The sequence below is a fragment of the Engystomops pustulosus genome, chromosome 2, assembly GCF_040894005.1.
Source record: "Engystomops pustulosus chromosome 2, aEngPut4.maternal, whole genome shotgun sequence".
Taxonomy (NCBI): domain Eukaryota; kingdom Metazoa; phylum Chordata; class Amphibia; order Anura; family Leptodactylidae; genus Engystomops; species Engystomops pustulosus.
This window is the reverse complement of record NC_092412.1, coordinates 51842745-51869616: the sequence shown is the minus strand read 5'-3', so window position 1 is coordinate 51869616 and position 26872 is coordinate 51842745. Positions and strand designations below refer to the sequence as shown.

Here is a 26872-nt window from a genome sequence, read left to right as displayed (position 1 = left end):
TCTTTTTTTACTGATTGTATCGCACAGAATTTTAATTGTGTTGTATCCATGTTGTGGGCTATTTTGAAGTGTTTTGACAGAGTATGGGTTTCTAAACCTTTCTTAATATTCCTTAAATGTTCAGCGATTCTCTCTTTTAGGGGTCTGATCGTCCTTCCAATATACTGTTTTTGACAAGGGCATATTATCATGTAAATTACTCCACTACTGTTGCAAGTGAGGAGTTCATTAATGTTATGTATTGATTCATTGCTAGATGAAGTGACCTTTTGAGTGCGTTTCGTAAAAGTGGTTTTCTTACAACAAATACAATCTCCGCATCTAAAAAAGCCTTTTAAATTCAACCAGGTTTCATTTAAGGTTTTTGATCTGGTCTTGATAGAGGGAGCTATTTGAGAGCCTAAGTTGGGAGCTTTAGTGTAAATAATAGGTGGTTTCTCCGGTAAAAGTGTGTGGAGTAAAAGTGTGTCCCCAGTATATAGCCAGCCCCAGTATATTACTAGCCAGCCTTCAGTATATAGGGTAGCCCAGCATATGCCCCCCAGTATATAGCCAGCCAGCCTGCCTCCAGTATAAAGCTAGCCAGCCTGCCTGCCCCCTGTACATATACAGCCAGCTTGTCCCCAGTATAAAGCCAGTCCCAGTATGCCCAGCACATAAAAAAAGAAAGTCAATACTCACCATTCCGACGTTACCCTGCGGTTCCTCTTCTTACGTCTGGCAGTGGTAGGTCCATGCGGACCGGCAGTTGACGGCCGTAAGAAGAGAGGAACTGCAGAGAACATCGGAAAGTTGAGTATTGACTTTCTTTTTTTTTTTACTCCAGTACAGAATGAGTTTGGGTTTTTCAACACATTTTTTGTGCTAAAAAACTGGGTTTTTACCCGAGTAATTTTTAAGAAAGTTAAGACTACTAAGAGCAAACAATGGCTAATCCAGAGAAAATTATGAGATTATTACTTAAAACTGCATTTGTCAGAATTTTTGCTGGATTTGTGTGTGTTTTGTGTTACCTAAACAATTGGGGTCAATTTTTTATAGGTTTTTTGGCATCCACTGTTTTTATTTTCCTGCTGCAAAATGTGTGCCTTTGTTATTATTTGTTGGCACCACAAATAAGCTTTTGTTCTGACACTCACGCAGTTTTTCGTTCTTTTTGGGTTCTTTTTGAGCGCAATATGTTTACAAAAAAAGACCCACAAAAAGCAAGTCTACCAAGTTCTATTTCTCCATTAGAATTGTGGAGATATTATTATTATTATTGTTAAACATATACTTTTGGGAAAGCGGCAAGTAAATGAGCCAGTGCGTCACGTTACAAAATCATTGTCTAATAAAGAACATAATTCCTGCACCAAAAAAAGAACCATGTGACACAAATAATAACTGACCCCAATGTTAACATAATGCAGTTAGGCAAAGCTCCTCATACAGACTTGCATAGTATTTGCATATGCAGAAACACAGACACATGAATAAAAACCTTGATACACAAGAATTATATAAACACTCATCATCTGACAGAAAGGAACAACTGACATTTACGGCAATAGTAAATTAGGCCACTAGATGTCAGGCTATAATAGTTCGTGGGAATGAATAGCCAAGATCCAAAGTGCATGATGGATGGGGAGTATCTGTGATGCAAAGAAGAGGCTGGATGACAATGTTATTGGGACATTTTCCATATGTCACTGTGTATTAGGGGACTAATGGCTTGGCACTGGCTTGCATTGTGTTGCAGGCTATGTTAATTCTGTAGAGACAATGATGAAGTGTGTCCTCTTGTTTAGGCATAAACATTTTTTTCTGCTTACAAAGCCATTTGTGGTTTACATTTATTGTGTGCAAAGTATTAGGAAATTGGGAAAGTGGCGGAATTGGGAAAAAATGTAAATGCACCATTAATGTATAGGTAGGTGCAGGGTCAGCTCCAGGTTTCAGTAGGCCCCTGGGCGACATGGCGGCATAAACAATTCAGGAACTAAAGCAGTCCTGTTCCCTAAAATATTCCCTAGTTTAACATACCAAAGAGCCCCTTTATGGGTATTTTACATAAAGCCCCCCTCATCCTCTATGGATACAGCCTCCCTCACCCCCATGGATTCCTTATGTACAGCCTTATGTGGGCTCCCCTAGCAACTCTGGGCCCCGGCACTTGCCCGGGTATGGTACTGGCCCTGGGTAGGTCCCTAGATCATTGATTGGCAGGGAATGCATGCCCAAACATTTCCTCATGGGCGTAACTACAGTGGTAGAAGACAAAGCATAAGAAGGGATTTTGGTGCACTGATCCTTTTTTGGTGCAGCTGCGCTGCTTCCATGTGACACAAATTGGGGGGGCGTGCTGTCGGACGATCCGACTGATTCGGACTGAGCGCAGGATTTAACTTTTGAATTGTGTCGCAAGCCCAAACACTTAGATCCACCACTAAAAAGAAGGTGAACTCCATCGGACCTGAGCACGGAGGCGACACGTGCAGGATATCGGCCGCACGCTGCTAATGAATCAGGGCACAGTCATTCACTGTCATTCACTGCTGCAGGGGCTCAGCTGTGTGTGAAAGCTGAACTCCCACAGTAACAGTTAGGATTGCGATATTCGGCATCCCTGCTGTTAAACCCTTCAGACACTGCGCTCATGGTGACCATGGCATCTATGGGCCAGTACCAGGTACTAACACGGCCAATCCATACAAGCCACATAGGTGCTGATTGGTCCAATGAAGGACCCCAGGGCTGCCTTTAAAAGATGCCAGTTAGGTTGGGTTCACACTACGTTTTGTGCCATACGTTGTTAGGACACTTCAGTAAAAATCCGACGTGTCCTCAAAATGTATGGCACAGACATTTACCACTTTATGCCTATAAAAAGCCATATAAATGGGTTATCGCCATAATCATTGTAACCCATAGAATAAAGATAACATATTGGGGGAGATTTATTAATCTGTCTACAACAGAATTTTGTTGTTGTTGTTAAAAACTGCCTGCACCACATCTATAAAGAGTTTTAGTCCGTTTTCTGGCTCTCCTACAACCAGCTCGACAAAATGGGCGTGACCTGTAAAAAGTGGGTGTGGGCTTGCTCCAAAAATACTGCTAACCCGACAGAATTTTGTCCTAATTCTCTAATGTAAAGTAAGCCAACTACCAAGTGCAGAGTAAGCCAACTGCAGAGTAGGACTAGACAGTCTTATACTCGGACAGATTTATCATCCACCATCAGACACTTATGTGAATCTGGTACAGAATAAGACTGTCCCGTCTAACCTAAGGACACTTTTTTATAAATCTGCCACATTATTTTTATGGTATGGTGAACGGCCAACCAAAAAAGTAAAAAACCCTAAACCTGAATTAATGATTTTAATTATGTCCCTCTTAGTCGTCTCTTTTCAAGACTAATTCTTTTCAGAATAAATCGAGTTGTTTTAACCCTTTACAGGACTTTTTTCGTTTAATTTTTAAGTTTATATATATGTGTGAGGACTTGTTATCTGCAGGACAAATAGTACCTTTTAGTATTACCACTGAATATTCCTCGCAATGTACTGGAAAGCTGTAGAAAAAAATCCAAGTGCGGTGAAATTGACAAAAAAAACACATTTGCAGTGATTTCTTGTAGGCTCTGTTTTTACGGCTTTCATTCTGCTCTCCAAATGACATTACCAAATTTATATTGCGGTTTTAGTAGATTTAAAAATAAAAATCTTTTGCACAAAAAAAATATTTGCCATTTTTCCAAGTTCTGAGGCCAATAACATTTTCACACTTTGGTGTACGGACCTGTGCAAGGTGTTTTTTTGCGGTAAGAACTGGCAGTTTAATTTAATTTATTAAATTTGGAACCTATATGACATTTTAATAATTTTTTATTCAAATATTCATGGATGGAAAAATGACAAAAAAGTGGTGATTCAGATATTTGTGCGCTATTTTCCGTTATAGTATTCTCAGCCGGGAATAATCCTTTTTATATTTTGATAGTACAGGCATTTTGGCACTCGGTGATAACTAACATGTATATGATTTTTACTGTTTATTTTTATATGTGTTCTATGGAAAGGGGGAGGGGTGATTTAAACTTTTATTTTTTAAATATATATATATTTTTTAAATGTATTATTATTTTAGACACTAGAGTACGTTATCCCTGCAGGGTCTCATTGCTTATTCTATATACAGGCGGTCCCCTACTTAAGGACACCCGACTTACATACAACCCATAGTTACAGACGGACCCCTCTGCCCAATGTGACCTCTGGTGAAGCTCTCTGGATGCTTTACTATAGTCCCAGACTGCACTGATCAGCTGTAAGGTGTCTGTAATGAAGCTTTATTGATAATCCTTGGTCCAATTACAGCAAAAATTTTGAAACTCCAATTGTCACTGGGACAAAAGAAAAAAAATTGTCTAGAACTTCAATTATAAAATATACAGTTTCGACTTACATACAAATTCAACTTAAGAACAAACTTCCAGACCCTATCTTGTATGTAACCCGGGGACTGCCTGTACTGCAATACTACTGTATAGCAATTTTACTGATGATGTCATTCACAGGGTATTGTAGATCATTATACATAGCAAGCCTACGAGTCTCTATGAGACTGTAGGCTGCCATGGAAACCAATCACAACCTCCGATGAAATCACGGAGGAACAGCGATGTTACTGTAGGTTCTATGGTCGGGTTCAACCGTGCCACTTAACAGGTTAACCAACCAGGATTGGTGCCAGCACCGACCGCAGCAGTAACAGGTGGGTGTCAGCTGTATTGTACAGTTTACACCCGCTGTGTATGGAGAGAGCTCAGCTCTCATCAAAACTGAGACCCTCCATATCCCTTATAATTTTAGTGGCTCTTCCTTGTACCCTCTCCAGATCCAGGATATCCTTTTGTATGGACTGGTCCCAGAACTAAATGGCATGTTCCAGGTGAGGCCGAAACAATGACTTGTACAGTGGTATTCATCCCTATCCCGAGAGTCCATATAACTTTTGATAAATGACAAAATCCTGCTGGCTTTAGAGACAGTTGATTGACATTGCATGCTGTTATTTAATTTATGATCTACTAGTACTCCCAACAACGGACTATCTCAGATTTACTCCCCCAAGGACATTTAAGCCCCCAGGTGCATAACCTTACACTTATTCCACATTGAACCTCATTTGCCAAGTGGATCACCAAACACTCAGTTTGTCCATGTCACCCTGCAGCCTATGAACATCCTCCATAGACTGTATAACACTACACAGCTTGTGTCATCTGCAAAAATAGACGCAGTGCTATTAATTCCTACCTCTATATCATTAATAAATATATTAAATAGTAGTGGGCCAAGCACAGAACCCTGAGGTACACCACTTATAACTCGGTGACCATTCCGAGTAGGAATCATTGACCACAACTCTCTGGATACGACCCTCCAGCCAGTTTTCAATCTAATTGCAAATGATTCCTGTCTAACCACCAGACCTTATTTTACCCATCAGGCGTTTATGAGGGACAGTGTCAAATGCTTTTGCAAAGTCCAAAAACACAGTATCCAGAGCATCTCCTCCATCCAGGCACCTGCTCACCTCTTCATAGAAGCAGATCAGGTTAGTCTCACAACTTCTATCCTTAGTAAACCCCTGCTGGCTGTCGCTTATTATACTATGTGACATCATATATTCCTGTGTGTAGTCTTTGAATATTTTCCCCACACTTGCAGTTAAGCTTACAGGCTTGTAATTGCCTGGTGAAGTACTAGAGCTTTTTAAAAATATTCGCACCACAATTGCCTTGCGCCATCACTTGGCCCCACACTAATCATTACGGAATCTCTGAAGATTTTAGACAGTGGCACAGGAATTACAGAAGTGAGTTCTTTAAGAACTCTGGGGTGTAACCCATCTGGTCCAGGAGCCTTGTACACATTTATTTTATTGACCTTAGATTAGATCAGGTCTACATTCAGCCAGTCTAGTATATTACAGGATGAATGAGCAGCGCGCCGAAGATGGGTGAGTAGGAGGGGTAAAGTGGCTACCGGGGCGTGGAGTAGCCGCCTCGTGTAACCTCAGATGCGGCTACTCCACGCCCCAGTAGCCGCATAAGTAAATTTGAATATATGTGTAATAAAAGTTATCATAAAAATTCGGGGACGTGAGGATTAGCCCTTAACAGGGCTATCCTCACGTCCCATTGATCCATCTACCACCCAATCTACCTTTATAGATAGATTTGTGGTGGTAGGTTTCCTTTAAATGTTAACAGAAATGTTATTAGGCGAATCTCCTCTCCTCAGCTGTAGCATTAAACCACAATGTAAACACCACTTGTGAATGTAGCCTGTGCTGCTAAACTTCAGCTTTGTTACTGGTTAAGCTACAGTTCAGTCTTATCAAAGTACCACAAAAGAACAAGTAGAGATTGGTATTTAATATTCAAAAAGCTGTATTTCAGCTTAATCACTGCAAAAGCTACAGCTCAGACATATTGCCCCAACTGCTGCAGCTCAGCTTCATCATTGCAAAAGCCACAGCACAGCTTCATCCCTGAAATCTCATCTTACCTTAATTTTTGGAGCCCGGCTTCATTGATTCAACCTTTACAGTTCAGCTTCATTACTGAAAAAGCTATAGATCAGCCTCATTGGTACTGCAGCTACAGTTCAGCTGTAAACACTAAAGTTAAGCTTCATTGCTGTAACTGCAACAGCTTAGCTTCATCATTGCAACCTTTGCTGCACTGTTACAGCTCTGCTTTTTATGCTATCCCACAAATCTGCTGTAGTAGGAGAAGCTGTCATTGCTAACCAACATTATACTCTAATTACTACTATGTACACTCACCGGCCACTTTATTAGGTACACCTGTCCAACTGCTCATTACCACTTAATTTCTAATCAGCCAATCACATGGCGGCAACTCAGTGCATTTAGGCATGTAGACATGGTCAAGACAATCTCCTGCAGTTCAAACTGAGCATCAGTATGGGGAAGAAAGGTGATTTGAGTGCCTTTGAACGTGGCATGGTTGTTGGTGCCAGAAGGGCTGGTCTGAGTGTTTCAGAAACTGCTGATCTACTGGGATTTTCACGCACAACTATCTCTAGGGTTTACAGAGAATGGTCCGAAAAAGAAAAAACATCCAGTGAGCGGCAGTTCTGTGGGCGGAAATGCCTTGTTGATGCCAGAGGTCAGAGGAGAATGGGCAGACTGGTTCGAGCTGATAGAAAGGCAGAAACTGATAGAAACAGTGACTCAAATCGCCACCCGTTACAACCAAGGTAGACAGAAGAGCATCTCTGAACGCACAGTACATCGAACTTTGAGGCAGATGGGCTACAGCAGCAGAAGACCATACCGGGTGCCACTCCTTTCAGCTAAGAACAGGAAACTGAGGCTACAATTTGCACAAGCTCATCGAAATTGGACAGTAGAAGATTGGAAAAACGTTGCCTGGTCTGATGAGTCTCGATTTCTGCTGCGACATTCGGATGGTAGGGTCAGAATTTGGCAACAACAACATGAAAGCATGTATCCATCCTGCCTTGTATCAATGGTTCAGGCTGGTGGTGGTGGTGTCATGGTGTGGGGAATATTTTCTTGGCACTCTTTGGGCCGCTTGGTACCAATTGAGCATCGTTGCAACGCCACAGCCTACCTGAGTATTGTTGCTGACCATGTCCATCCCTTTATGACCAGAATGTACCCAACATCTGATGGCTACTTTCAGCAGGATAATGCACCATGAGCTGGAATCATCTCAGACTGGTTTCTTGACCATGACAATGAGTTCACTGTACTCAAATGGCCTCCACAGTCACCAGATCTCAATCCAATAGAGCATCTTTGGGATGTGGTGGAACGGGAGATTCGCATCATGGATGTGCAGCCGACAAATCTGCGGCAACTGTGTGATGCCATCATGTCAATATGGACCAAAATCTCTGAGGAATGCACCTTGTTGAATCTATGCCACGAAGAATTGAGGCAGTTCTGAAGGCAAAAGGGGATCCAACCTGTTACTAGCATGGTGTACCTAATAAAGTGTCCGGTGAGTGTATAACATAACAATGCTATATACTTCACTGCGAACACAGTTTAGCTTCATTGCTGCAGCCAAACAGTTGAGCTTCATTGCTCGACTTTAGCTTTAATATTTAGACAAGAGAGGTATTTATAGGTGTGCATGGCCACTAGCCAATATCATTGTGTCCATAAATAGCCACACATGTTCACTGCTATCCATTACAAATAATTACCCAACAAAGATGAGACAAAGTAAGTAAAAGAATAAAAGTAAATTATGTTGGCATAGCGATTACCAGAGGTGATGATAAATTAAACCAATATATCGGACACAAAGATCTGGGCAGAGATCGGAGCTTAACCGGCATCATAAAACACTGGGAGTCAGCTGTAACTAAAGGAGCTTGTGTGTGTTTAACCCGTTAAATGCCACGGTTAGAACGACCAAGGCATTTAAACTGCCTGGAAGGGGTGTCTCTCCCCCACAATCGACACCCCTTGTCCCCCCCCCTGCCAATCGTTTCCATGGCAGCCCCGTGGTCCAATCAGGACCCCCGGGCTGTCCCTAGGCAGTGCCTGTTAGATCCCTGTGCATATGCATGTGCATAATACACAATAATGATCTAATACACTGCAATACATCAGTATTGTAAGGTATAATCATGAAAAAGCAATTCGATGATTGCTTCTGTATGGCCCTTGGTGGAACTAATAAAAGAGTTTAAAATAAATGTTATTAAATTAAAAATAAATGAATAAAAATGCTCATAATCCCCATTAATACATAAAATGACATGTGATGTAAGATAAAGTAAAAAATACACATCTACTACAGAATAATGCTGGTGCAAAGTACTACATGTCCTGCAAAAAGTCATCTGCGTAGTTGTACATAAAAAAGTGCACAAAATTTTGGCAGATTGTTTGGTGTCTGCTATCACAACTTAGGTCCTTAGGCATGCCTATAACATTATTATTAAACAGATACACCAGCATATTTAGTAGTATTATAGAGACTCATTGGGGCTCATTTACTAAGGGTCAGACGCATTTTCGCCGGGTTTCCCAACAATTTCTGTTTTGCGCCGAATTGCCCCGGGATTTTGGTGCATGCAATCGGCGCTGGCTTGCACGGATTCGGACAATGTGCGGGATTTGACAATTAGAAATGTGTTGCAAGACATGAACTTACAAGCACCGGGAAGAAGCAGGTGAACTCCGGTGGACCTCGGAGCAGAAGCGACGGATGCAGGAACTCGGGCACCTGACCCGAATCATCGTCGGACAACGCATCGCGGGATCACGACAGGACCGGGTAAGTAAATCTTACTTACTTATTGTTTTCAACAGTTCCTGCACTAAGTATTTATACCACAGACTATTTCTCCCATTCTCAACCTACAAATGTACCTGAAAATCCATCTGTTAGAATAGTCTTGAATATATAATAACCCCACTAATATACTCCATCCATACTTCCCACATCTAGTTTTGTGTCCTTTGTACTTATTTCTGCTTATTTATATGCAATGTATGTAAATCTTTTGTCCAATGTATAAAACCATGGAACTAATAAATAATAATAATAATAATAATAAAGCACCTACTCATAAGCCATCACCGTTATCATTGACTGATTGGGAAAAATCTAAGGTGTTAATGCTGAAGGAAGTGAGGAGCTGTCTGCATGCAAATCCAAGTAATAGTAGTCTTTTTTTTAGTAACTACTTATGTATATTGCCCTTTCTTTCTTTTGTTCTTGTTTGTACTGTCAAAACTGACCCTCTAGAAAGGAAGCTCAAAGAGATTTTATGGTGAGATTTCCTGCTCTTCATCTTATTATCTGAGGTGTGTTGATGCTCTCCTATTAAACTAGGAGGACTACAGTGAAATGATGTTAGAACCCCAAGCTCATAAGAGACAATTACACTGTCTTACTCAAACTTCAAAGTTACCAAACCCACTTCTATGAGAGTATATAAAGATCATGTCCTTTCTTTGTAGACAGAGCAAACCACAAAGACCTCACAACTCACGCAGCTCACAGATTCTTAGCACCATGTCCCACCAATCTCTTCATTCTGCCCACAGCAGATCAGGAGCTACACACAAGAATTTCAGTTCATCATCCGCTTGCTTACCATCTAAGCACAACCATACTTCTTTACCTACAAAGAAAATATCCCTGGGTCATAAAGCCTTGACAAATTTTGGCAGTAAAAGTGTCTATGGAATAGTTTCAGGTGGACATAAGATGTCATCTGGAAGATTTGGACATGCGTATGGACTCAGCTTTGGTGGATCTAACCATGGTTATGGAGGACCTGTCTGTTCTACAGGAATTACCACAGTTACTGTAAACCAGAGTCTTTTGGCTCCAATGAATTTAGAGATTGATCCAAACATCCAGAGAGTCAGGACAGATGAGAAGGATCAAATCAAAGGCCTTAATAATAAGTTTGCCTCTTTCATTGACAAGGTAAAGTATAATAGAAATGTAGCGTTTGTTTCTGTTGATATACACTTGTTTTATTAAAACAGGGTGACTTCAGGCTTCCAAACTTGGGGATTTTGTAACTGATAGAGCCCCTGTGACATACTATTTCACAAGTTAGAGATTTCCAGTTATATAGTTTATATGGTTGGAAAAAGATGCAGGTCCATCAAGTTCAATTTAAAAAAAGCCTTGTCGCCTCCGGTGATTAAACCTTGTTTTCTCCAGACGGAGACAGTGCCCCCTTGTCTTTTGATTTGATTTAACCTGGAACAATTTTCAACTATATTTTTGTATGGACCATTCAAATATTTCTATAAATTAATCATGTCCCCTCGTAGTTGTCTCTTTTCCAGACTAAATAAATCTAGTTGTTTTAATCTTTCCTCATAACTAAGACCCTCCATACCCCTTATCATTTTTGTGGCTCTTCGGTAAACCCTCTCCAGCTCCAGGGCCTCCTTTTTATGGACCGGTGCCCAGAACTGGACAGCATATTCCAGGTGAGGCTGTGTACAGCGGTAATATTACATCCCTATCCCAAGAGTCCATACCACTTTTGATACATGACAAAGTGCACAGTTATTTTAGTTTATGCCCTGTCCACAGATTCCCTTGGATCCCCAAATAAATGGAATTCCTGGTTGCGTGCACAGCATCTCTTTCATTCTCTATGGGACTATGTCTATCTTTAGCAGAAAAACATTGGGGCACATGCATCATAAGTCTGGCTTTGTCCATATTTTTATGCGGGTCAGATGTATCTTAGAGATTTTCCTTATTGATACATTTGGTCTTTAGTGAATTTGCGACTTCAAAAAGTCTCCAAAAGCGGCAATCACTTGTAAGTTAATTTCTACGCAAATTTGTCCACCTTAAATTTTCACCCAAGTTTGCGCCTTCTTTAAAAAGTGGCAACTTTCACATGTAGATTCAGGTGATACATCAATGGTGATACAGGCAATGGTGAACTTTGAAGGGAGACTGTCTTAGTCTTCCAGTCACAAATGAGAACATGCACCTAGAAAAGTCTAAAAAATTAAAGAAAATGGCAAGCAAAACTTTGATACATGTGCCCCATAGAGTAAACAGAGTTTCTGTGTATATTAGAATAACCAGATTAACCCTGTAAATGGATTGTAAAATTTCTTCTCAACATTTGAGGGTTCATTTTAATATGGGCATAGCCAAGGGGCCAGGCATGTCCCTATCCATGGTACACAGGCATGAAGGACCATAATTAGAAATGTGGCCCTGGTACAGATTTAGCACTGCAGTTCTAAAATGTGCTGTATTCATCCTAGTGACATGGATTAAATTTTCTTGTAAATGTTACATCCATTAGGTTTTAGTTTTGCTAAGCAGTGTGTAACATTCTAGTTGTCAAAAATAGCGAAACAGCAGTAACAGGATATGCCAAGGAAAATTGTTATCATAATTGCCACGGATCCTTTGTAAATCAAAGCATCTCAACAATGTGAACAGAGCCAGAATCTGTACAATTTGATTGGTCTGAATTTTATTCAGCAGAGGGTGAATTATATATCTGTAAACTATATTTTGGAGATATTTGAAATCTGAACGGAATTTTTCCCCACTTTGGGCTTAATGGCATCTGGCTTTTGGGTTTTTTTTGTCTTTCTTTGGGTCAACACTGTAGGATTTGATGAGTCTGCATCCAATAATGATAATGCAGATGGACTATGGACCATACATGTATTTTTTTTTTTTATCTTAGGTGCGGTTCCTTGAACAACAAAATAAGATGTTGGAGACAAAATGGTCCTTATTGCAAGACCAGAAGACAGCCAGGTGTCAGATTGAACCTTTGTTTGAGGCTTTTATCAGTAACCTCAGGAGACAGCTGGAGAGCCTAACATGTGAGAAGGCTCGTCTAGAGTCAGAAAGAAGAACTATGGAGGAGGCAGTGGAGGATTTAAAGTCAAAGTGAGTAGGTTAAAGGTGTTTCAATAAATATGTTCTATTATCTATCTGTCTTTCATCCTTTGATAGTTTTTGCCTTTCCCTGTTCTCACCATGCTGCCCCTTGCGTATACACGCACTGCTCCAGCCCATCCTCATGACGTCTGCCACTGTGTCTCTCTTTTTACTGTCCATCCTCATTAACAGAAACAGGGAAAGGGAAGGGGGGACAGGATGAGTTATAATCTCCTGCTGCAGCCCCTCTTATTCATCAGTGCTTAGACATGTAAACAAAGAATCACAGAGTGTCTGCAGACACAATGTAAGTATCCGAAATGTTGAATCACTTGATGAACATTCATGGATCATTATTAAGGCAGTAAAGACACATATCAAACCAAATCTACTTCTTTAGTCTAAAATAATTGAATAAACATTTAGAAAAAACCCTGTTGAAAGCATGATCCGTTCTTCACTTGATTGAATTCAAGAAAATATGAAATCAAAAGAATTTTTGTTCATTGCTGTGGACAGCTGAAGTTATTCTCACCTGCAGAATACATGCATGCCTAGCTTGGCCAAGATTGCATGTGCATAGTGAAGTGAAGAGGAATAGCTAGTGGATGAATAAGCTTTTGCATAACAGCTATCTCATATTCACACCAAGTTTTTTATTATTTACGTTTTTAAGTTTTTATTATATATGTTCGCACCAAGATTTTAACTCATATTAAGTTGGGCCTATCTGTAGAATGATTGCATTTATATTGTGCTTAAACAGATATGAAGAGGAGCTGAACAGACGTACAGCTGCAGAAAATGAGTTTGTAAGCCTCAAGAGGGTAAGTGATCAATGTACTCACCCATCATTGTTAGAAGCAACATGGAAAATGATGCTGGAAGCACAGCTCCATTCTTCCATGGTGGTCATGCTGTGTCCCACCATCTTCAAGTTATCTTAAGGAACTTTGAAATCCTCTAATTAGAGATAAGTGGACCCCATGTTTCCATTCGGGTTCATGTCCCACTGGTCAATCATGGCTAGTATGTCGATTCGCCGGATTGGCTGTTTGACTGCCAATCCAGTAACATGTTGGAGTCGCACAGGCCAAACCTGGAACCAGAATGGAAACATCGGGTCCGCTCCTCTCTACCTCTAAAATGTCATATTTGCTAGTTATAAAGATATTGTACCTTGTTTCCTGTATTTGTATTCTTTGTTTTCTCTCTTAGGATGTTGACGCAGCCTTTATGAATAAAGCAGAACTACAAGCCAAAGTTGACTCACTAACAGATGAGATCAACTTCCTAAGGACCCTGTTTGATGCGGTATGTCAAAACCTTACACTTCAGAACAAATTTGGAAAATATATTTTTTAAGATGAACCATTACAATAAGCTCTATCCACCTTGAGAAAGCAAAACACATGTGTGTAATGACAAACCCAGCTCTTCTACATTGTTAATTCAGACCCCAGTGCAGACAATATTTATGAGTTTAGCCCCAGATTAGAAAAATAATAATGGAGACCCTAAAACAGACAATAAATAAATATTCACCGCTCTCGTACTTCATGCACTACATTCATCTACCAATGAGGGAAGCACTCATTAATTTATAAAAAACATGGATATAGTGATGTATTTCTTATTGATAGACATTAAGTCTGCCGTATAAAGATTATAAAACTTAGGTACATACAGAATGTATATTAGCTTTTTATATATAATTATAGCTCACTAACCTTATTGTCTTCTATATCCCACAGGAAATTGCTCAGCTACAGGGTCAGATATCAGACACATCTGTTGTTGTGTCCATGGACAACAGCCGAGATTTAGACCTAAACAGCATCATTGCTGAGGTCAAGGCTCAGTATGAGGAGATTGCCAACAAGAGCAGAGCAGAAGCCGAGTCCCTGTATCAAACCAAGGTGAGCCTACAAGCTCAGCTCATAGCTTATATCACTATTATGATGGCTCGGCCTACATAATACATGAAGACTACAAACTTCAGAATGAATATAGCATTATGGGTTTCTGTATCAGACTTTAATATTCACGGAATACCCATTTAAAGAAGGCTAAAATTGGTCCCAAAGGCTATCTCTATCATTGTATCTTTTGAAATCTTGGTTTATAAAGCACAATATGATAGTTGTCAATGGTTTAGTGCTACTAGACTATTAATCTATCATTTTTATGTTAAAAAAAATTATATACAACATAAATAGAATTTATTTTATGATATGTATTCAGTCCATATCAACAATAACTATTTTTTTGTAGTATGAGGAACTACGTATGACTGCGGGCAGACATGGTGATGATCTACGCAACACTAAGCATGAAATTGCTGAACTGAATCGCATAATTCAGAGACTTAAAGCAGAGATTGAGAGTGTGAAAGATCAGGTAATTTTAACAATTCTGTAGATTTTCCTGTTTGTTCAATGTTGTTATAAATCTTATAGAATCTGTTTCTATTCCAAGAGAGCAAAACTGGAAGCTGCTATATCTGAGGCTGAAGAGCGTGGAGAGATGGCTGTCAGAGACGCCAAGAACAAACTTACAGAGCTGGAAGAAGCTCTCCAGAAGGCCAAGCAGGACATGGCTCGCCAACTGCGGGAATACCAGGAGCTGATGAACGTCAAACTGGCTCTGGATATTGAGATCGCCACCTACAGGAAACTGCTGGAAGGAGAGGAGCACAGGTAGGAATATTGTTAAAAGCACTTAGGGTACAAGAAATATCAGCAAGTGTGGAGATTCTTAAAATCAACGCTCCTTGGGAATGCAAATTAGTTTATCTTCAGAAGAAAGAAGACTCCCTCTACTTCCACCAATAGTTAATGTCCGACCCGTTAAAGAGTTCTGATGCCACCGAATTAGTACCAGAAACTTGCAGCAGAAGATTGAGAAGGATTTATCATTCCTTGCACCCCAATTTTCTGTAAAAACAGGGCAGGAAAAAGTTGCAGATCTTGGGAAAAGACCAGGAAATTGCTATTTTTTGTCCCCTTCCCTCCCCTTGTGCCACAAGGTGGCCAAATTTAATTCCAGGGCACAAATCAGAACCTCTTAGTAAATTTGGTGTATTGTGCAGCAGTGTGAGGACATTGACGCATTGGGGGTCATTTACTAAAGTCCTGATTCGCGTTTTCCTGAATATTTCCGATTTGTGCCGATTTCCCCTGAATTGCCCCGGGATTTTGGCGCACGCGGTCGGATTGTGGCGTATCGGCGCTGGCATGCACGCAACGGAAATCTGGGGGCGTGGCCGAACAGAAACCCGACGGATTCGGAAAAACCGCCGCATTTAAAACAAAAAATCTGTTGCGGAGCTTGCACTTACCTTCACTCAGCCCGAGCCGGTGAACTCCAGTGCGTTCCGATGCTTTTCAGCGCAGCAGCGCCACCTGGTGGACGGCGGAGGAACTACTTTAATAAATCCCGGCCGGACCCGAATCCAGCGCGAATGGACCGGATAAGTAAATCTGCCCCATTGTGATTATTGACATCAACAAAGTTTGCACACTGTTTGCTCATTCTTCTTATGCCTGTGTGCATTTCTTACAACTCATCTACATTAATCCCTAAAACATTCTGGTAGATAATTTGCCTTCATATATTATACCTCTCTGGGTGCCTTGGGCTATTATTACTACTGTATTGGTGTTACAGTAAATACATAATGGCAAATAAATAAATGATAATAAAATAACACTTATCCCTTGTATTTCAGGTTGTGTGCAGAAGGCAGTGGCTCTGTGAGCATCTGTAAGTATTGATGTGTTTTTATTTTGTACAATGTTCATTTGATTTAGGTTCACTATTAAACGTGTCCTTGTAACCATATATAAATCTATAGCAAAATTGAATTGTCCGTCCCCAAAATATAAAATCAACGTAAGCAGAGATGAAACTTGAAGGAAATAACTTATCAAATGAAGGCTTACAAATGAAAATCACAAAAAACATCATTACATCATTTATCAAAACAGCAGAACTGTTCTAGTTGCACACGGCAACCAATAAGAGCTCAGCTTTCCTGTATAAACTGATGTGAAAAAATGAAATCTGATTGGTTGCCCTGAGCAATAAGAACAGTTTTGCTCTCAGACACTTTTAATAAATCTCCCCACAAACATCTGGAAGCTGGTAGTTACATTACACATTGAGCACACGAGTTTCCTTTAAGTTCTGTTAAAAACTGAAATTTTAGAATGGAGCTTTCCATTCTATTTTGATTAAATGTCTCCTATTATACTGTTTTTTTTCTGTTCTATTTTTTCTGTTTTTCATATTGTAATTTTCTTGCCTGAACCATAGAAGCACATGCCATATATCACACACACCACCATACCATGCATCACACACCCATGGCCATGGCACACTCACCCTAACTACCATAACCAAAACATTTATAATATATGGGCCCAAAAAGAAAAAAAAAACAATAAAAAAAAATAGAACATACAGAAAGTATACACAAATAATAGTGAACACTAGATAGATTTGATAGATAATAGATAGATTTTTGCTAACTACCTGTTTCCTTTCCTTTAGCCGTCCTGCATTCTAGCAGTGGAGGGCATGGAAGCAGTGGACACCATCACAAGAGAGGATTCAGCACCGGCAGCTTGTCATCAGGAAAATACAGTTCAGGACATGGGCAAAGTGTGCAAAACGAGAAGGCAACTTATCATTAAATAAAATCAGTGCTTAAAGGAAATCTACCACCAGGATGAAGGATTGTAAACCAAGCACACTGACATACTGGTGTGTGCCACCTCTGGCAGGTCTCTATAGATGTCAATGGAGCTTGGAGCCCCAAAGCCTCATCTGCATAATTTAAAACCTCTTTTTCTTAAAACAAAGGCATACAAAGCTACAAGAAGAGCAGCTTCTGTCAGAGGGGGCACACACCAGTATGTCAGTGTGCTTGGTTTACAATCCTTCATCCTGGTGGTAGATTTGCTTTAAAGAGGACCTGTCACCCCCGAAAAATTCCCCCACCAAATATGTTCCCACTAATCCTGTCCCCAGCCCCTTTATATTTATTCAATTTTTATTACAATTTGTGTGTGCAAACATAGTTTTAATCAATCCGACCTCTTACCAATTAAGAACAATCAGCCAGCACTGTGAATAAGCCCCTCTGCGGCCGAGCCGGCAGCGACTGCGTAATACATGCGCTGCTGCCGGCGATTCTTACAGATCCCTGACTGACAGGGACGTGGAGGGAGTGTGTCCGCCGGCCCACTCATGAATACGGCCGACTGCCAGGGGACCTGTACAACGATCCGACCTCTTATTTGGTAAGAGGTTGGATCGATTAAAACTATGTTTGCACACACAAATTGTAATTCATTGTAATTGAATAAATATAAAGGGGCTGGGGTAAGGATTAGGGGGAACATATTTGGTGGGGCTATTTTCCGGGGGTGACAGGTCCTCTTTAGGAGGGCTAGAGGGGTTTATATATCAATTTCAAGGACAATTGTAGGAACATCAGTTTGCGCCTAATACATCTGGATCCGAACTGAATGTTTGAAAAATTTGGTGAAGTTGCAGCAAAGAGTTACTTGGATAACTCGATCATTTCTATATGTTCTCAATAGGGTTTATATCCTTATAATATACTTACTAGAAACATTGTTATAAAAGTTGCCAATTTTGCATCTGCTCGGATACGACAGTGATTGTTGTAGACTAGTAAAATAAGAAATGTACTTACTAGGACTATCTACTTGTGTCTGGAAGTTGTGTAACTGTAGTGAGTCTTTCTTATCTGTGTGTTTTGTTTGGGATAAATTTGATTTGCTTGTATGAAGAACATAATTTTAACTTTAGAAAATACTTTAAAGACCTGTTATCAGGATTATAATTTTTAGCTGGTGACAGGTTCCAATAGCCCATGCTATGCTGATTTCAAAAACGCCTTTGTCAGCATTCTTAAAGGGGTATTCTGGGAATATGAACATCTGATACAAAACCCATAATGCTATAAATAAATGAATATAACAAAACTCAATGTCAAGTCATTTTATGATTTACAAAATGAAAGGCCTCTCTAAAGTATGTGGAGTCATCACCAAGATGGCCACCATTGGAAACTACAAGTCCCATGATCCTAATTTTAAATAACAACTAATTACATATTAGCTTATATTTTGAGTACCCTTTTGTATATAAAGTATGCTTATTCCTGGAATACCCCTTTAATAATTTTTAGTACTTTATAAAACTTAATTTCACATTACCTGGCTCCTTGCCAGCAGTGTGCTGTGAGTTCTCAGGGGAGGGGCAGCTGCAGTCGGTGTCTCCTCTCCTCCACACTCATCCATCTCCTTTACCCCTCTCCACTTCTGATCATGTGCATTGAGCAGGCATAGGAAAGAGGGGGACGGCGCAGAAGAGGAGTTGAATGCATTGTAGAGACTGAGACATAGACATACAGGCTGCTGCTCCCCCCTGGGACTCACTACATGCTGATGGCCAGGTAATGTGAAATAAAGTGTTATAAACTAAGGGCAGTATTCATGGTGCTGGCAGGGGCATTTTTAAAATCAGTGGAGCATAATGACATCAACTAAAAATGACCTTCCTGATGACAGGCTCGCTTTGAAGGAAACCCACCACTTCCGATGGTGGTTATAAGCAGCAAATGCCGTGCACCAGTTCAGGGTTAGCTGGTGCCGGCGCTTATTTTCGTTATGTTTTTAAACCAATGTAAAACGTTTAAACGCTTTATTAATCTTTATATACAAGTGCCTTCACCGCACCGTGGCACGCGCTCGACGCATCATGTGCGTGACCACTTCCTATTCAGGCGCACGAAGTGGTAGAGCGCATGGTGCGCCGAGCGCAGACCACGGTGCGGTGAAGGCACTTGTATATAAAGATTAATAAAGTGTTTAAACACTTTACATCGGTTCAAAAACATAACGAAATGGTGCACGACATTTGCTGCTTATAACCACCATCGCAAGTGGTGGGTTTCCTTTAAAGGACACCTGTCATCAGGTCTGTGTCACTTGTCCTGTCACCTCTACCTGTTGGAGCAGCTCACAAGGATCCATCCCAGCCTTTATCTAGTCAATTCATACATTAATCATTGTAAAATAATCTATTCTTTATTATGTAAATGAGGCTGGTCACATGGTCAGAGGCAGTGATGTCACCCCTGTTACCCCTCCCCTCTCCTCCCCCTGCTCATGTCTGTGTGTAATGTATAGTAAATAGAGATGAGCGAACACTAAAATGCTCGGGTACTCGTTATTCGAGACGAACTTTTCCCGATGCTCGAGTGCTCGTCTCGAATAACGAACCCCATTGAAGTCAATGGGAGACTCGAGCATTTTTCAAGGGGACCAAGGCTCTGCACAGGGAAGCTTGGCCAAACACCTGGGAACCTCAGAAAAGGATGGAAACACCACGGAAATGGACAGGAAACAGCAGGGGCAGCATGCATGGATGCCTCTGAGGCTGCTTAATCGCACCATTATGCCGAAATTATGGGCAACAGCATGGCCATGACAGAGTGACAGAATGAAGCTAGATAGCATGTAAAACATCCAATAATTGACCCTGACACTATAGGGGACGGCATGCAGAGGCAGAGGCAGCGGCAGCAGGCTAGAGAGTGGCATGGCGACATACCCTAATTGGACTCAGGCTTCAAACCAATGGGTGTCAGAGAGGAACCAAAGGAGGTGAGCAAGAAGCGCTCAAATAATATCGGTACATGATAAAAGTTTGCCAGTATATTTTGTGGATTACACAGCAGGGTGGCGACAAAGTTAACATGGAAGCCATGAAAACAACCCAAAATTCTGCCTGACACAGCTCGTTTGATAAGGGGACCATGTATGCTTACAGTTCATGCCAGTCGCTGCACTGGCTGCCAGTCTCCTTTCGAATACAGTTTAAAATAATAATAACCCTCATCCATAAAGCTCTGTATAATGCTGCATCCCCCTACCTCTCCTCTCTTATCTCAGTCTATCGCCCAACCCGTGCTCTTAGATCCGCCAGTGATCTTAGATTAACCTCTACCCTAGTGCGGACCTCCCACTCGCGTCTCCAAGACTTCTCTAGAGCTGCACCAATTCTATGGAATGCTCTGCCCTGGACTATCAGACTAATACCTAACCTCCAAAGTTTCAAACGTGCTCTTAAAACCCATTTCTTTAGGCAAGCCTATAACACTCATTAACTGCATGAAGTTTTAACTCTTCTACTAACCCGTCCTGTGTCGTCCTCCCATCTGTTATCCAGCAACCAACAGGCACCAGACTTCTCTGCAGTCCCATTCACCCTGGACCTGGTATATAAGATGACGGCTGAGTGGTTCAAGCGACAGCAATTCCATTTATTATATTTTTTTCTATTCCCTAAGAAGAATGGCTTGACCGTTAAAAATTCTTTTACCTCGTGTTACCCCATCATCTTCATAAACCGTAAGCTCTGGCGAGCAGGGACCTCACTCCTGTTGTTCCATACAAATGTTGTGCTCTGTTACATTACATTTGTATTTGTTTCCTATGATTTGTAAAGCGCTACAGAATATGATGACGCTATATAAATAAAGATTATTATTATTATTATTATGGAGGCAGTGAACTAGTAGTAGATTAAAGGTGCTGCAACTATGTTAGTTGGATCTTGGGATGGAGCTGGCGCTCTGCAGCCAGGCGAGCTTTTGCCAATCCAAGCCCCTGTCTCTAGGCTACTCCCCAAACAGCACTTCTAAGAACCTTTTGTATAAGATCAAGTGTAGTAGCGTTCTTATAAGTTTAGGATATGGCGGGTGAGGGGAATGTAAACAGATGCGCAAGAAGCGCTGAAATAATATCCCTAAATGGTAAAAGTTTGCAAGTATATTTTGTGGATTACACAGCAGGGTGGCGACAAAGTTAACAACTTTGATGTGGAATGCCCTGTAATAGCTCTTGGGCGGTGTGCCTTTTATCGCCTAGGCTCAGCAGTTTCAGCACCGCCTGCTGTCGCTTAGCGACGGCACTGCTGCTGTGCCTAGAGCTACCGACTGATGGCGCCATGCCCACGGATGGTAATTCGGAGGAGGAGGAGGTGGAGGAGGGGTGGGAGGAGGTATAGTAGGCCTTTGAGACCTGGACCGAGGTAGGCCCCGCAATTCTCTGCGTCGGCAGTATATGACCAGCCCCAGGGTCAGACTCGGTCCCAGCCTGCACCAAGTTAAGTGTAGTAGCGTTCTTATAAGTTTGGGATATGGCGGGTGAGGGGAATGTAAACAGATGCGCAAGAAGCGCATGATGCGCATGGAGCTGGCGCTCCGCTGCCAGGCGAGCTTTCGCCAATTCAAGCCCCTGTCTCTAGGCTACTCCCCAAACAGCACTTCTAAGAACCTTTTGTATAAGATCAAGTGTAGTAGCGTTCTTATAAGTTTAGGATATGCCGGGTGAGGGGAATGTAAACAGATGCGCAAGAAGCGCTGAAATAATATCCCTAAATGGTAAAAGTTTGCCAGTATATTTTGTGGATAACACAGCAGGGTGGCGACAAAGTTAACAACTTTGATGTGTAATCCATGAAAACAACCCAAATTTCTGCCTGACACACCTCGTTTGATAAAGGGACGATGTATGGAGGCAGCTATATGGACGACTTTTGGAGGTAGCAATGGAGACAACGTGTGGAGGCTGCTATGGAGACAATTTAATTTGGATAGTGCCTGTATGTGGCAGTCCCAAACATTTTTCAAACCAGAGGAGCAGGTAGGTGGCCCTCCAGTAAAATGGAATAGATTGAGTGCCTGTATGTGGCAGTCCCAAAAATGTTTCAAACCAGAGGAGCAGGTAGGTGGCCCTGCAGTAAAATGGAATAGATTGAGTGCCTGTATGTGGCAGTCCCAAAAATTTTTCAAACCAGAGGAGCAGGTAGGTGGCCCTCCAGTAAAATGGAATAGATTGAGTGCCTGTATGTGGCAGTCCCAAAAATGTTTCAAACCAGAGGAGCAGGTAGGTGGCCCTGCAGTAAAATGGAATAGATTGAGTGCCTGTATGTGGCAGTCCCAAAAATGTTTCAAACCAGAGGAGCAGGTAGGTGGCCCTCCAGTAAAATGGAATAGATTGAGTGCCTGTATGTGGCAGTCCCAAAAATGTTTCAAACCAGAGGAGCAGGTAGGTGGCCCTGCAGTAAAATGGAATAGATTGAGTGCCTGTATGTGGCAGTCCCAAAAATGTTTCAAACCAGAGGAGCAGGTAGGTGGCCCTGCAGTAAAATGGAATAGATTGAGTGCCTGTATGTGGCAGTCCCAAAAATGTTTCAAACCAGAGGAGCAGGTAGGTGGCCCTGCAGTAAAATGGAATAGATTGAGTGCCTGTATGTGGCAGTCCCAAAAATTTTTCAAACCAGAGGAGCAGGTAGGTGGCCCTCCAGTAAAATGGAATAGATTGAGTGCCTGTATGTGGCAGTCCCAAAAATGTTTCAAACCAGAGGAGCAGGTAGGTGGCCCTGCAGTAAAATGGAATAGATTGAGTGCCTGTATGTGGCAGTCCCAAAAATTTTTCAAACCAGAGGAGCAGGTAGGTGGCCCTCCAGTAAAATGGAATAGATTGAGTGCCTGTATGTGGCAGTCCCAAAAATGTTTCAAACCAGAGGAGCAGGTAGGTGGCCCTGCAGTAAAATGGAATAGATTGAGTGCCTGTATGTGGCACTCACAAAAATTGTTTCAAACAGAGGACCGGGTAGGTGGCCCTCCAGAAAAATTAAATGCATGAAGTACTATAGCAAGAGCCAGTGGGCCCTGTCAAAAAATAGCCATTTTCCTCTGCTTTACTGTACAAAGAGGAGGAGAAGGAGGAAAATGAGGAGGAGGAGGAGTGGATCAATTATTCAGGTTGAGCTTCCTTCACCTGGTGGAGATTGGAAATTCTGAGAAATCCAGCCTTTATTCATTTTAATAAGCGTCAGCCTGTCAGCGCTGTCAGTCGACAGGCGTGTACGCTTATCGGTGATGATGCCACCAGCTGCACTGAAAACCCGCTCGGACAAGACGCTAGCGGCAGGGCAGGCAAGAACCTCCAAGGCGTACAGCGCCAGTTCGTGCCACATGTCCAGCTTTGAAACCCAGTAGTTGTAGGGAGCTGTGTGATCATTTAGGACGATGGTATGGTCAGCTACGTACTCCCTCACCATCTTTCTGTAAAGATCAGCCCTACTCTGCCGAGACTGGGGACAGGTGACAGTGTCTTGCTGGGGTGACATAAAGCTGGCAAAAGCCTTGTAAAGCGTACCCTTGCCAGTGCTGGACAAGCTGCCTGCTCGCCTACTCTCCCTCGCTACTTGTCCCGCAGAACTACGCACTCTGCCGCTAGCGCTGTCAGAAGGGAAATACTGTTTCAGCTTGTGCACCAGGGCCTGCTGGTATTCATGCATTCTCACACTCCTTTCCTCTGCAGGGATGAGAGTGGAAAGATTTTGCTTGTACCGTGGGTCCAGGAGAGTGAACACCCAGTAATCGGTGCTGGAATAAATTCTTTGAACGCGAGGGTCACGGGATAGGCAGCCTAGCATGAAATCTGCCATATGCGCCAGAGTACCAACGCGTAAGAATTCACTCCCCTCACTGGCCTGACTGTCCATTTCCTCCTCCTCCAACTCCTCCAACTCCTCTTCTTCTGCCCATACACGCTGAACAGTAAAGGACTCAACAATGGTCCCCTCTTGTGTCTCACCAACATTCTCCTCCTCTTCCTCCTCATCCTCCTCCACCTCCACCTCCTCCGATATGCGCTGAGAAACAGACCTGAGGGTGCTTTGGCTATCAACAAGGGAATATTCTTCCCCTGTCTCTTGTGACGAGCGCAAAGCTTCCGACTTCATGCTGACCAGAGAGTTTTTCAACAGGCCAAGCAGCGGGATGGTGAGGCTGATGATGGCGGCATCGCCACTGACCATCTGTGTTGACTCCTCAAAGTTACTCAGCACCTGACAGATATCAGACATCCACGTCCACTCCTCATTGTAGACTTGAGGAAGCTGACTGACCTGACTACCAGTTCTGGTGGAAGTTGACATCTGGCAGTCTACAATCGCTCTGCGCTGCTGGTAAACTCTGGATAACATGGTCAGTGTTGAATTCCACCTCGTGGGCACGTCGCACAACAGTCGGTGAGCGGGCAGTTGGAGGCGGCGCTGCGCTGCCCTGAGAGTGGCAGCATCTGGGCTGGACTTCCTGAAATGCGCACAGATGCGGCGCACCTTCGTGAGCAAATCAGACAGATTGGGGTATGTCTTGAGGAAACGCTGAACTATCAGATTTAACACATGGGCCAGGCATGGCACATGTGTCAGTCTGCCGAGTTGCAGAGCCGCCACCAGGTTACGGCCGTTGTCACACACAACCATTCCCGGCTTGAGGTTCAGCGGTGCCAGCCACAGATCAGTCTGCGCCGTGATGCCCTGTAATAGCTCTTGGGCGGTGTGCCTTTTGTCGCCTAGGCTCAGCAGTTTGAGCACCGCCTGCTGTCGCTTAGCGACGGCACTGCTGCTGTGCCTAGAGCTACCGACTGATGGCGCCGTGCCCACGGATGGTAGTTCGGAGGAGGAGGTGGAGGAGGGGTGGGAGGAGGAGGAGGCATAGTAGGCCTGAAACACCTGGACCGAGGTAGGCCCCGCAATCCTCGGCGTCGGCAGTATATGAGCAGCCCCAGTGTCAGACTCGGTCCCAGCCTCCACCAAGTTAACCCAATGTGCCGTCAGCGATATATAGTGGCCCTGCCCGGCAGCACTCGTCCACGTGTCCGTGGTCAGGTGGACCTTGTCAGAAACGGCGTTGGTCAGGGCACGGATGATGTTGTCTGACACGTGCTGGTGCAGGGCTGGGACGGCACATCGGGAAAAGTAGTGGCGGCTGGGGACCGAATACCGAGGGGCGGCCGCCGCCATGAGGTTGCGAAAGGCCTCGGTCTCTACTAGCCTATAGGGCAGCATCTCCAGGCTAAGCAATCTGGAGATGTGCACATTAAGGGCTTGGGCGTGCGGGTGGGTTGCACTATATTTGCGTTTCCGCTCCAGCGTCTGGGGTATGGAGAGCTGAACGCTGGTGGATGCTGTGGAGGATCGTGGAGGCGACGATGGGGTTTTTGTGGCAGGGTCCTGGGCAGGGGGCTGACTAGCAGCTGACACAGGGGAAGGAGCAGTGGTGTGCACGGCCGGAGGTGAACGGGCTTGTTGCCACTGAGTGGGGTGTTTAGCATTCATATGCCTGCGCATACTGGTGGTAGTTAAGCTAGTAGTGGTGGAACCCCTGCTGAGCCTGGTTTGGCAAATGTTGCACACCACAGTCCGTCGGTCATCCGGTGTTTCCTTAAAGAACCTCCAGACTTCTGAAGATCTAGCCCTCGCCGCAGGAGCCCTCGCCACGGGAGCTTCACTAGTTGACACATTTGGCGCTGATGCACCAGCTCTGGCCCTGCCTCTCCGTCTGGCCCCACCACTGCCTCTTCCAACCTGTTCTGGTCGAGGACTCTCCTCCGTCTCAGAAGCACTGTGTTCACCCGGCCTCTCAACCCAGCTTGGGTCTGTCACCTCATCATCCTCCGATCCCTCAGTCTGCTCCCCCCTCGGACTTCCTGCCCTGACAACAACTTCCCCACTGTCTGACAACCGTGTCTCCTCATCGTCGGACACCTCTTTACACACTTCCACTACGTCAAGAAGGTCATCATCACCCACAGACTGTGACTGTTGGAAAACCTGGGCATCGGAAAATTGCTCAGCAGCAACCGGACAAGTGGTTTGTGACTGTGGGAAGGGTCCAGAAAACAGTTCCTCAGAGTATGCCGGTTCAAATGCCAAATTTTCCTGGGAGGGGGCAGACTGGGGGGGAGGAGGCTGAGGTGCAGGAGCTGGAGGAGTGGCGATTTCGGTGACATGGGTGGACTGCGTGGAAGACTGACTGGTGGTGGACAAATTGCTCGAAGCATTGTCAGCAATCCACGACATCACCTGTTCGCACTGTTCTGGCCTCAACAGTGCTCTACCACGAGTCCCAGTAACTTCAGACATGAACCTAGGGAGTGTAGCTCTGCAGCGTTCCCCTGCTCCCTCATCAGCAGGTGGTGTCTCACCCCGCCCAGGACCACGGCCTCTGACCCCTGCAGTAGTTGGACGCCCACGTCCCCGCCCTCGTCCTCTACCCCTAGCCCTCGGGTTAAACATTTTTAAAATGAGAGTTATAACTTTATTTTTTTTTTTACTTTTTTTTGTTTTTTTTTTGTGTTTTTTTTTTTTTTGTGTTTTTTGTTTTTTTTTGAGTTTTTAAAACCAAACAATGCTATCCTATTGCTATGGCTATTTTCTAGCCAAGTATCAAAGCACACTACTATGCCAGATGAGATGACACTGAGTTAGTGCCTAATTGAAATCCAACCCCTA

General features: G+C 43.1%; 1 protein-coding gene across 1 annotated transcript; it reads left to right on the top strand.

The window, feature by feature from the left end:
- The first annotated feature begins 10052 nt into the window (after positions 1-10052).
- LOC140116483 (keratin, type II cytoskeletal cochleal-like) lies at positions 10053-17442 on the top strand. Its single transcript, XM_072132998.1, has 9 exons — positions 10053-10507; positions 12261-12469; positions 13227-13287; positions 13679-13774; positions 14215-14379; positions 14735-14860; positions 14939-15159; positions 16191-16225; positions 17015-17442. Exons 1-9 carry the CDS (start codon positions 10088-10090, stop codon positions 17155-17157), a joined length of 1476 nt encoding a protein of 491 aa, XP_071989099.1. The 5' UTR covers positions 10053-10087; the 3' UTR covers positions 17158-17442.
- The last annotated feature ends 9430 nt before the right edge of the window (positions 17443-26872 follow it).

Excerpts from the sequence above, each read along its gene's own strand:
- LOC140116483 (XM_072132998.1), top strand. The coding sequence starts at position 10,088 with ATGTCCCACCAATCTCTTCATTCTGCCCACAGCAGATCAGGAGCTACA. Across the intron at positions 10,508-12,260 it reads TTGCCTCTTTCATTGACAAG|GTGCGGTTCCTTGAACAACA; the intron begins GTAAAGTATAAT and ends TTTTTATCTTAG. Across the intron at positions 13,288-13,678 it reads AGTTTGTAAGCCTCAAGAGG|GATGTTGACGCAGCCTTTAT; the intron begins GTAAGTGATCAA and ends TTTCTCTCTTAG.